Source organism: Phymastichus coffea, unplaced genomic scaffold, assembly GCF_024137745.1.
Source record: "Phymastichus coffea isolate CEN01 unplaced genomic scaffold, Cenicafe_Pcof_1.1 PCOF00134, whole genome shotgun sequence".
NCBI lineage: Eukaryota > Metazoa > Arthropoda > Insecta > Hymenoptera > Eulophidae > Phymastichus > Phymastichus coffea.
In genome coordinates, this window is record NW_026706945.1 from 509,863 (window position 1) to 522,192 (window position 12,330).

General features: G+C 44.2%; 1 protein-coding gene and 1 long non-coding RNA gene across 3 annotated transcripts; one reads left to right on the plus strand and one right to left on the minus strand.

Annotated features, from left to right (window-relative positions):
- Positions 1-1,088: 1,088 nt before the first annotated feature.
- On the minus strand, positions 1,089-7,399 carry LOC131671747 (zinc finger protein 143-like). 2 transcript variants are annotated; one of them, XM_058948423.1, is made up of 8 exons: positions 5,115-7,399; positions 3,494-3,578; positions 3,235-3,409; positions 2,610-2,983; positions 2,272-2,541; positions 1,661-2,023; positions 1,482-1,589; positions 1,089-1,401 (listed from the first exon to the last, which is right to left on the minus strand). In XM_058948423.1, exons 2-8 carry the CDS (start codon positions 3,563-3,565, stop codon positions 1,300-1,302), a joined length of 1,464 nt encoding a protein of 487 aa, XP_058804406.1. In that variant the 5' UTR covers positions 3,566-3,578; positions 5,115-7,399; the 3' UTR covers positions 1,089-1,299. The 2 variants fall into 2 exon arrangements, with proteins under 2 accessions (XP_058804406.1, XP_058804405.1); XM_058948422.1 differs by lacking the exon at positions 5,115-7,399 and adding an exon at positions 3,753-4,186.
- A 4,093-nt stretch (positions 7,400-11,492) lies between these two features.
- Positions 11,493-12,279, plus strand: LOC131671749 (uncharacterized). Its single transcript, XR_009302566.1, has 3 exons — positions 11,493-11,604; positions 11,699-11,978; positions 12,082-12,279. It is a non-coding gene; the product is annotated as an uncharacterized LOC131671749 (long non-coding RNA).
- The last annotated feature ends 51 nt before the right edge of the window (positions 12,280-12,330 follow it).

Consider the following 12,330-nt stretch of genomic DNA (forward strand, 5'->3'; position numbering starts at 1 on the left):
TCTGAATCGAAGAGAGAGGGAAAAATAGTCTTGTGACGCGTCTTCGGCAAACACTCTCCCTGGGAGGAAGCGAGCAATCACAATGCTAATCGATTAACCACGCCGCGAACATCTGTACAAATTTACGAATAGCATGCAATTGGAGCTTCGTGGAATTTCCTAGAACCTGCAGAAGAGGAGCTTTGCGAGAAACGTGTTGAGTTTTCGTGCGGCTTTTTTCAAATCTTATTTCCAATTTTACACCTATTGGTTTACTTAAATACTAGATAAATTCGGTTGAAATAAGCGAATACTGATATCTCGTCAAACATTTTGGTTATTTGTACATTTTATTCATTCAAGGAAAATAAGATATTTTTAGAAAGAATTTTATAACGTATTCAAATTAATCTGAATAATTATGTTTAATTCATATACTCGTTTGATTTTTAATTATTCAATCGGTTGATAAGATAATTCATGCGGAAAAAATTCTTTCCTTCGCCTTCTTTACATTTCTTCCCAATTATAACAATTCGCACAATGATCACGATGTATTTTCGTACGAAATTGGATATCTTCACGTTTGCGTATGTTGTTGTCGACTATTTGAAAGTTTGTGCGTCAATCCAGGTGGCAAAATTACCTCGTAAAATGGATTTCACGGCGCGTTCAACTCTTGCACAATAGCTAAGAATGGCCATTATCAATTCTTTGATACCGAGCTTTCTCGTGTCGATAACGTTGAAAAAAAGTATGGCATGTGAAATTTTTTCTTCTTTCTTGTGGTTATTTTTACAAATGAAACCGACTCGTATCTGATAAAACGAACTAGATTCCAGAACGTATTTCATAATTTTTGGTAGGGATCGGATAAATGACTTTTGCAATTACTAAGATACAATCGTTTTACATAAAACATTCACGGTGATTAAAAAAAATGAACTACTTGGTTAAGACTAAACCAGACATAAAAAGATGTTCATATTTCTAATTGATTGCCACACGTTGCAAAATGATTGTATCCAATAATTTATCAAAAATTAAAGTCATAATGAACGTGTATATATATTTAAAAATAGATAAATTCAAATTACAAAAATTCGTACATTAGACTCAAGAATTGACTTAATAGTTTGATGTCAAATGTGTCCACTAATTCATTAATAAATATAAACACAATACTAGAAATCTCATTACTTTCATTTTGCTATTTCGTAAAACTTGTATAAAGTTTATTGAACTATAATATTTTAGAATGTGTTACGTCAAAGCTCGACTTGAGATTCACGCCTATAATTTGGGGTTGACACCTATACGTTAATTCCATTTGAATTCAACACCTTCAAATCTAACATTCATTTCATCTAATTCAATATCCATAGGATTATCTACAGTCTCGTCGTTTAGTCCGTCTAGAGCCTGTAATGCAATCGTTAAATTATTTTTTAACGAAATCATAAAATACTGTCAAAATGACAAAAACAAAGTTTGATGCGGACCTGTAGATTTATCAATTGACTAGGATCATCAATAAGTAAGAACTGCGAATTATTTGCTACATTGCACTCAGAAGCTCCCGTGTTCGCTTCGCTCCCTAACTTATTTTTCTAAAAAAATTTACATTTGATATGAATACAATTTTAATTGGAAATATGGGAAGAAGTTCCATAAAACTTACCCTAGCTCCGTCAATTAAATCTACGGAATTTTCTAATAGCACGTCCAAAATTTCATCTTGATCGTTGCCATTTCCAGAATGGGCGGTTTTCTTATGCATAAGAAGTGTACTCTGCTGTCGATACTGCCTTTGACACAGTTCGCAACGATAAGGCTTTTCTTGGGTATGAACTAAATGATGCTTGTAAAGACTAGAATACTCTGTGAACCGCCGGCCGCAATTTTTAATTGAACATACGTAAGGTTTTTCGCCAGAATGTATACGCGTATGATTCTTATAATTCGTAGAACTAGCAAAGGCCTTGCCGCAGTTTGGCAAGGGGCATTTAAAAGGCCGCTCCCCTGTATGTGTTCGTATGTGTACCTGAAAATTTCATTCAAATGACATGAAAAATAATATTATTATGTTGACGATTGATTGAAAGTTAGATTTAAGTTGTCATTATGTTAGAAGATATTGATGAGGAATTCATACAGCCATAATGATATACTTTTTGTATAAGATAATTTGATAAATCGTATAACGATCGCGCAACAGAATTATACTAAATTATAAGACGAAAAAAAATGATTTAGATAATGCAGTCAAGAAAAATTGTTTATCCTTTTTACCTTTCTAATATTACTTGTTGTGAAGGATCTACCACAGCTATCAAAGGGACAGACAAAAGGTCTTTCACCAGTATGGGTTCTAACATGTTTTAGAAGATCACCAGAAGTTTTAAAACTCTTATCACATTCATCCTTTTGGCACTTATACGGCTTTTCGCCAGTATGAGTACGCAAGTGAGCTTTTAAACTATAGCCTGTAGAAAAACTTTTTTTACACATCGAATGTGTACATTCATAGGGCCGTTGACCTGTGTGCGTCCGTTCATGTACCTGCAAATATTAATTTCAGATAAACACCGTTAAGTTTGGACAACATTACGTCGACATAAACGATTTACCTTTAAATGGTGTATAGTACTAAATCTCTTACTACAATCTTCTCTGGGACATTTATGCACATTCTTAAAATTATCGTCTTCACTTTGATTATCTGCATCATCTGCATCACTCTTTGGTTTTTCATTTGATTCTATCCATACATTTTGCAGATCCTCTATTTGATTCATTACTACATATACTACACCATTTATAACTTGCACCTGCGGGTAAATATTTTCTACATCACTCGATACACTATTATCATTTTGCGTACATTCTTTTACTAAGGAATCCAGTTGCATTTGCATTAGTTTATTATGACTAAGATCTGGAACATGAGATACAAATATTGCACCATCATCTACATTTAGGGAAGTTTCTTCTTTTTCACATTCTGAAAAAATCAAATAATCTTTAATTAGTTGAGTTGAGTTTCGAAATTGGCGCTCAATATTCGATGAGATAATAGTACGTAAATTCACTACATTATGGCGCTTTTAAAAATGAGATAACCTGTAAGCCAATGATCAGTAAAAAATACTACTTCAAAACGTAAAAAAAATTGTAAAATAACATTATCATTACGGGACGTAATTCTGAAAGGTTTATAATTAATAACAAAAGATTATAATTGCATTTACATACCATTACTATGATTAACACTCTGCGTAACAAATGCTTGCGTTCCATCCGGCAATGTCACGGCAGTTAAATTACTGAGTATTTCATCATTAAGTACTAATTGTTGTACCGGTATATTATTTATATTATTATCATTAATGAATACTGACAGTTCGCCTAAAATATCTTGTTGATATTCCTACAAATCATATTAAAATATTAAATCAAATGATAACACAACCATAATTTTTTGTCGTTACAAGAAAATGTAAATTAAACATACTTCTAAGGCTTGAGGAATTTCTTCGTGCGAATAGGCAGTTTTGTCAAAAATTTGTGCATTTTCTAATGACATAGTTCCTATCAGTCTGCAACAATAAGAGGATTTAACAAGAGGCACAAAAGAAACTGACATTTTGGAGTACAAATTCAAATTATGTCAACTCCACAAATGGGACTATGGCGTTACATAATTACATAATAGAAAAAAATATAATTGGTTAAAGTAGGAGAGTATACCAGCATACGTAAAAGGATCAAACCTTCGACAACGATCGTACTTCGAGAAGAAAAAATACGTAGTGGTAGTAGAGGTAGAGGTTAGAAGAACGGAACGCTACTAAAACACTGATAAAACTTGTCGCGTAACAACTGAGAAGATCGAACACCGCTGGCTCTCGTATAAAAAATTAGATAAAAAAGCAGGCGACGCCGGGCCGGTAGAAAAGCAGCACTCAGCGAGTGTGCGAAACAGCCTATGGAGTCGATGCGCCACAACAACACGAGCCGACCAATGCCGGCCATTTCCCGCACATGTTTACCGCGGAGAGTTTAGCAGCGCATGCAGAACGGCGGCGGTGATAAAAGGGCGAGCGCTATACCCCTTCACGATCTCATATCGGAGGTGTGTCCGCGCCGACAAGGGGCAAAGGAGGCGGAGAAGCGCGAACGGCACGCGAAGGGAAGACGGCGGCTCTGCCTGGGAAACTGAACTGCCCAGCTTCCCTCTACTGCTGCTCGCCCTAGCAAAGTCGCGCCCGCAGCGACACCGCGCGGCTACCCCGGTAGCTTGTGCAAACTTTCTCGCCGGAATTTTGCACGGCGCCGGTGCGAGAGAGCGGCTGGTGTATCCGCCCACGCCATGCCACCGCACGCCGTCTCGCGCTTTACCCCCTGTGCCGCCACGTACCTCGTTGGATTATTTACTCGCGCTCGAGTTCGAGAGGCTGTTTTCAATTACGGATTAATTGGATCGTGTATTTCCATTCGATCTGGACCTCTCTGCGCACTTCATCCGACCTACCCACACGCTCTCCACAGTTCCTGTGCAGCTTTTCCCTCGTCGGCTAGCACCATATGTCGCGCTCGTGCGGAACGAAGTAACGAGACGCGCGACTTCTCGCTCTCTGACCTCGAACCGGAACGATACACACTGTGAATATTTATACATTTCAATTGTAATTGACACAGTTTTTCGAACGCCGGCAGTCACAAAATCTCAAGTTTTCCGTTTTTTCTTTAATTGACCCGGTGACATTGCTTGTTAGGTGAACTTTGTGCCTGTTATTGGCCTGCTTTTCGTTCGAAAGCAAACAGTCGGAATTAGGTATTGAATATGAGATTTGGGAAACGTCGAAACAACAGTTTTTGATGCAGATGCAAAAAGATTTATCTCGGTTCGAGAGGATTTTCTTTTGCCACGAGGGAATCTTCTTGCTTCGAAAAGAGTAATCCTTGTTACTTCTCTTTGATATAAAAAATAAATAAAGAAAAATACACTTTTCTGTGAATCTCATCTAGCAGCACAAAATAATTATTCGAAACTGTCGGCGAATTTGATAGAATAATGATTTGGCGCACAGAATAATTTACAGAAAGAGACAAGCAATACAAGAACGACAAACCTTTAAAGTAGCTTAATAAACAGCTTCGCTCTCGGCTGGATTCCGTGAATTGCGCTGTGGGTCAGGTCAGCGCATGGACTAACCACCAGCTCGGAAATTTCTCTGCCTGCGTGGTAGCCGCAGGCTCGACTAGGTAGATCGACAATCCCAAATGATGCAGCAATAGGACAAAACACAGCCGCCAGCAGCCGTCCTCTCTCTCTCTCTCTCGCTTTCTCCCCCCCCCCCCCCCCATTTTTTCCTAAGGGCGACGGGGAGGGGGGGTCAAACTCCGACTACCGTGGGTAGTAGAGAGGCCTCATCTGTGCGGCGTTTACCACCCCTTTTTTCTTTTCGGGAAAACTAAGCATCTTTCTCCTCTATCTCTCTCGCTCTTACGTCCAACCACCCCGCAGCGGCACTCACTGTCGACGGTATCGTGATGGGAGTTTCCGAGAGCGCAGATGGTTTACGGCGTGCCTTCGAGTGTAGCTAACGGTTATCGAATGCCTTGGCAAATATATCTATACGAGGTATCGGCTTTACTGATGCGCGACGAGGAAAGCTCATTTTTTCGTCTGGCAGTTTCCAGGGTGAATAATACCTTTGGCGGGGACGTGACGAATTCGAGATGGGAGGTATTTTAAGGGGACGGAAAAATAGTTTTGTCGTATGAATAAATGTAAGCTCGCTCGAATACCTTTGCGCGAAGTGCTCGAATTCACTACTTTCGAGGGCAGAGCTGCAATTTCTCAGGGTAACACGTCATTTTGAAACGTTCAAAATGCAATAACAATCGAGTGACGTAAGACGAATAAAAAAAATCCTTGATCGCCGTACCGCGACTTTTCGCGCTCCAGAAGGCTTTAAAGAACTTTAAGTCATGCCTTCGACCGTGAGGTTTACAGAAAAGTAAATCGAGGCAGTACGCGAAACATTCTGTACGAGCAAATAGCTTTCGATATATTTTCAGATTTTTTATACATGAGAATCAATATAATCATTTCGAGCATATGGTTTTTACGAGGATTCGTGTTATTTATGTAGCAACTCCGTCTAACCGGCACACTTGTAGAAAGTATTTGCTCTCAGCGAAAGCCACACACTCGGTGTATACAATCCCTCAGTACTGCTCCGTTGATCGACCGAACGCCATTAGTACAGCACGCTGTTTTCTAAAAGCGTACAAGAAAATACGACACCAAAAGCCCTAACCTACAAACCAAATAATTTATCCGGTTTTCTCTCTGCCGCTCCCGAGCTTTCTCCTTTGTGCTCGCCTCCCCCGTGCAGGTCGTGACCTCGCTTGATAGTTACATCCCCTTTCGAGATCTGTCCCTTCTATCTGACACTCAATCGAAATCCATTTATTATCATCGTCTCGTACACACGGGGCGCGTCGTATGGGCCGAGTGACGCGAACGCGTTTTCGCACTTGGAATACATGCGGCAAATTATTTTCTTTCCATTATATCGATGTCTTGAGGAAAAGGAACATCAATAATGCGCCGACGTTGTAACCTTTCTCTCGCAGTCTGTGAAGTGGACGTCGTTTGCGGAAACGCAAGCCGATACCAAGCGTATAACGAGTTTGAAGTTGGTTCTTGGCAAATTAAAAAGCTGCATCGATCTGGTAAGTATTTAATCGCGCGTCCGTGAGACGAGCTAAAGGAGCGAGCCGTTTATTCCCGTTGAAAGTCAACGACTTTCAAAAAAAAAGTCACGGTAACGTATTCGCAAATGAGAGCGACAGTCGTTCTTCTGCGAGGTCTCGAAAGGTTCACCTTTTTCTTCTCCTCGGACTTCAAACGACAGTCATGATCGAATTGACGCGGACCTTGGAATGATGCGGATCGTGTATTGCCGGTAATAAGAGTTGATCCCGCAGCGTTAAAGAACCAATTCGACGCAAAAAAAATACGTGCCGAGTATTCGCGCGGCTGAAAGAGGCGATGCGCGACCAATTAGCGAGTAACGAATTCACGCGAAGAGCAAACGAGTTTGACTCTCGTGGTAATTAAAAGTTCCAAAACAATGTCAACGAGAAGTTTAATTAACAGTTGTGTACGGTGAAAGTGCAGGGCAGCTTTGATCTTTTATCGACGTCGAAACTCTTTTATTTTTGGGAAACACGAAGCCTTTGCGACGGATCAGCTTATAAAGAGAGCTAGCGGCAGCTGTCCATTCGATAATGGTTAAAGGTCGTAACAATTCTGCTAGAATTTGTCGTAATTTTTTTTTTTTTTTTTTTTTTGACGCATTCTCGCTGTTCTCGCTCCAAATAATCCCAATGGAAATATGAGGCCCCGAGCTGGATCACGGTGGCGCATTAAATTATATTTAGCCATCAATTGCCATTAAAACTACATCCCAGCGACGAATCGATAAGCCATTTAAGTACAACAAAAAGTGTTATAAACGTAGGTGCCCAAGTACCCACCCCACTATCATAAATAACAAACGGCAAATCATTTGTCGATACGGTCGAGGTAAAGCGTGAATAAAGAATAAAGGAGAGCGCTACAGGCGCCATTGGTCTACGTTCGGGTACAACCCTCGTACGGCCACAATAGAATTGCTGTCTCAATTCATCAACGAGTAGCCAGCGTCGTGGAGATGCCGTGACGAAACGTCCCTCGGGCGAAGAGTAAATGTAACGACCCGCGCGTACAACACGCAACGCAGGAAACAAACAACGAACAAACAAACGGCAGAGCCAACGCGAGCAAGGGTATCGCGGCTCGGGTGGCGTCGAGTCGTTCGCCCGAGGCGCGGGTACGCTGGAGAAGCTGCTGCTGGCAATGGTCGCGGTAGCGCGCCGACGAAGCGGCAATTTGTCGCGCGCACGATAATTCCCGCGAAGAGCGCCGCTCGCGTCCGCGGATTCCCCGAAGTTTGCCGTTTAAGCGCTCGGTGCGTCCGCGGCCGTGCCGCCAACTGCTAAACTACGTGCGCTTCCGGCCTGAAATTGAATTGGCGAGGCGAGCTTTTCCGCCGAATCCAAGCGCAAGTCGGTCACGCGCGACGTGCGTCGATCGCTCGGAACAAGCCAATTGACGCGCGAAAATTGCAGGAGAAGCGAGGATCGCGGGCGGCGGCGCGAGAGGCAGGGGAGGGCGTCCTACGCGGAAAACTGTGGCCGATGACGAGCGTCGTTTCAATTGAGATCCGCCGAGAGAGGCGTTGATTGATCGCTCGATGCACGCGGCGCGAGTCGAAATGCAATCTCGCCGAGGTCCTATCGCGGCTCTGCGCGAGCGGATCGAAGCGTGGCGGCCGAAGTATTATGTCAGTCTCCGTAATGGAAGCTGTTATAGCCGTTTCCCATTCAAGTTGTTTCACAGGCGGCGCAGGCGAATTGGAATTCGCTTCACGCGCCGTTATTGGATTTCTTTTACTCCTGGATTACGGCGCGGTCTCTCGCGGTGCCTGACGCTACTGGCACTTTATGAAGGATACCGCGACTCGCGCGGCGCCTTTGTGCGCGGTCGAGACGCGATGCGCGTTATTAATCGTTACCGTCGACGCCGACGCCCCGTTCCCCGTCGAACTCCGAGCAAATTGCATCTCGCATATGCAACAAATCGCGAGGTTGCGCTGTAGCTTCACTGCGCCCGATTACATTTCTGAGCTGCATATTACGATCGCGAAACGTGCTACACCTGCAAAATTCGATGGGCTCTCTGAGCTAAAAGAAAGAATTTTCGTAGCGCCGGGGGAGCAATTGGCTCGCGCGCTCGCGTCGCGATCCGCGGAAAGTAATATCGCGCGAGCTCCAAAACCGAAAGCGTAGCTTTGCGCTCGCTGCAGTGACTTTGCATTCCAAATTGATATTTGGCATCGCGATTCGTGAGATACGCGCTGCGAAAGTTCGTCGAACTCTATAAGGCGAACTTGATGCTACACGCGCCCATCAAACTCTGCGCGGGGGCGTTCGACGCGAGCTGTAATTCAAATGTGTACACCTGGCAAGTTTGCTGCGCAGTCTGCCGGAACTTGCTCATTTGCAACATTGATTACGTCGACGGCGGGGCGGTAATTGCTGCGCTTTTCCATGCCCGTGAAAACGTACGAATCGGGAAAACGTGAAGTCCCTCGAAAGGAATAAAAGACTGCGGGGACACGGTAACGCATGCACGGACACGAACGTCGCGGATAAATCGTCGCGCGTGATTACGCGTGAATAACTGACTCGCAAAGGGTCACTCGCCTCACCCGCTATAAAAAGTAATGGACGACAAAAATCGCCACGATTGCAAAATTGAAGAAGCAGATAAAGCCTCGCAGGTGGGAGGAAGGAAAGCCGCACCGCGCGTCCAGCCTCCGGATGGACGCGCGTGTATACGGCTATTACGATGAGACGCGTCTATCTAATCTTTACGCGATGTGGTCAAACGGAGAGCGAATCAGTCACCGGAGCGCGCGATCAGTGACCCCCGCGGGCATTGTCGATCTTTGCAAAACTAAAATTTATGGGGAGGGGTGCGCGTATACGCCCGCGAATGTCGGCTCAAATTTTACGGCTCGAAGCTGTCGTTCGGTTATTCATTTATGCGGGTAATGTAAATCACGAGACACGGTCGCGCGCTTCATTTTGCCATTCCGATACAGATTGTCCGACGGTAAGGAAGCTTCTTAACCATACTTTGATGGCAAAAAGAAACGACAGAAAATAAAACGAGACGCGTTTTCGTAAATGCGCTTATTATCTCGAAGGCTCAAAACTCGATAAGTGGCCTCTTATCTTGGAAGCTACGTTTCAATCGTCACGTTGTCCGCAGCGCAGAGGCATTTTCTGGACTCTTGTCACATACTAATTTTCCCGAACTATACGCACTTTGCTCACTGTATCGACAGACAAAAGACGCTCGAGCGAGGCTATTGAAAAGAGACACGCGTCGATTCTATCGCGAGAGGCAGCATTTCAACGAGCCGATGAAAACGAACAGTCCGCATTGCACAATACACACACGCACACACACAACCGCTACCGCAGAGGTCCGCGATGAAGTGGCGAGTAGTACGTATACTTGAGAGTTACCCCACCAAAGAAGAGATTCGCGTACGAGGGAGGTTGCATTTAAAATGCAGCCAGCGGCCTTAGACAGCATCTTGTCTGCTGAACCTTCGCCAGCACGCTTCTCGAGTGCATGGGCGCGCGCGCGTGTGTGTGGGTGTGTGCGCCCGCGCGCACGGGTGTATGTGTGGGTGTGTGACCTCTTTTTTTCGTCTTTTCTAGACCAGAATCAACCTCATTCGTAGGTATACAAGTCTTCGATCTTCCCCCTTTCTCTTTTCTTTTCGTTTTATTTTGAATGTCAGGTAACTTTCCAAGTGATTTACGCGTAAAATGAAGGAATCGCTTTGGACGCCTTGATGACTTTGAGCCTCGACTTCTCATTAGGAAACTCCCTTGGCCTCGCTGAAGGCTTATATGGTACTACCTGGTTAGTTAGAAATTTTAGCTGAGTTTGGAAGTTCTAACTACTGACGGGCTCAACATTTATGAAGTATACTCACGTTTTTTGGACAAAACTTATTCGAGTCGTGTGAGGAATAAAAGTTTAGTTTTGATAGGAAGATAATGATTTTATATGAATTCGAAGAAAAAACCAAAGGATTAGAAGTTTTTCGCGAACCGACAAACTCGATAATTCTCGCCGATTACTCAATTAGATTAGCAACAAGAAATAAGAATAGCAGTAATGCATCCCGTTCGAAAGTATGTAACGAGTGGCCATGTGCACGTGGGCTTCATTATGCTCTTGTATACTCTCTCTCTCTCTCTCATTTTCTTCCTCTATGCATGCAGTATGTGAATGCGCAACTGCATACGCTTTTGTCGGTATGAATGCAGGCACGCTGCTCCATTTTTTTTCGCCGCGGAGGGAAAACCTTCGCATAGTTTTTCTTGAATTTTCATGAAGCTCCTCTATTCAAGCTTTCATTTCAAAGTCGCAAGACACACTGTAACTGCACGTGTCGTTCTTTACCGTCATTCTTACTCGCTTTTTTTCGCGGTCTCGCATTAATGAGTTGCTAAATGCTGCCTGTTTCCGGATTCTTTGTCGCGACCTCTGCTTGAATTAGAAGCGCGAGCTATAGATTCTTTTCTTTTTTTTTGCCGAGAGTCGAATCTCCAGAGACAGGGAGCTTTCGCCGACGATAGTGAGCTGCAGGCGAGAGTGCGCTATCGCAATATTATACGTCGCATTAGGCAGCCTTCGAGACGTTATTATTGCCTAATTGTAAAGTCTGTCGCGCTCGAACGAGCTGAGTGCAAGCATAATAGCTAACAAATACAATAGCCCGGGGCTTTTGTGTTCAAACAGACTGAAATTCGTGCCATCAATACGCAATTTGGCGCAACGAGACACATTTCAGCTAAAGATATTGGGGCTGCTGATAGCGTCGGTGCTGGGCGCGTCAGAGACATCGCCGCTCGGCCGCATTCGCGTGAAATGCTCGCAGCCGTCCCACCAGATTCAGAAGCACGACATCGCTACCCACGGTGACACACTAATTAGCTCATTATGCGCGCTGACGCTCCGCGGGGACTTTCGCTTTGCGACGATGATTGATCGGCGTGCTGTGCTTCGTTGCAGCCGGCGGGCTGATCTCGCAGCAATCTTATTCTCCGAAGTGCGCACTACGATTGACGTTGGTCGAGGCGAGCGAAAGTTGAATCGTCCACCAAGGGATATTCGTGTGTCGCGTAGCAAACCGACCAAGAAATATGTACCACAGTCCGATCAATCAGGCGCAACTTCGCTCGGCGGCCACTCACCGTCAGCCCTTATACCCGCCGCCACTCGTCGGCCACGACATCAGCTACGGTGAACACGAATCCGGTCAAGCCACTCCGGCGCTTCTCCAGTACACCGGGTACACTCCAAAGAGGCAAAATTCATCTCTCTCTCTCTCTCTCTCTCTCTCTCTCTCGCTTCGCGCAACTCTGGCGTCATTAACTTTTTATTGATTTCCGCAGAGTACTATCCTGACCCAGAACTACGAACCGGCGTCAATGCGATCGTGGCCATCAAATACATCTACGGACGCGGCGAAACGTTCTTTCATGAGATACCACACTTGCGATTGCGATCGAAGAATAATCAGGTGAGACGGGAGAATTGCTCGAGTGGCAACATCCTCGGCAGTTTGAGACCTGATTAGGCGTGGTTCCGCATAAATATTTAAAGCCATCGTTGCCATTGTGACATTGCGCGATTTCTTGTCC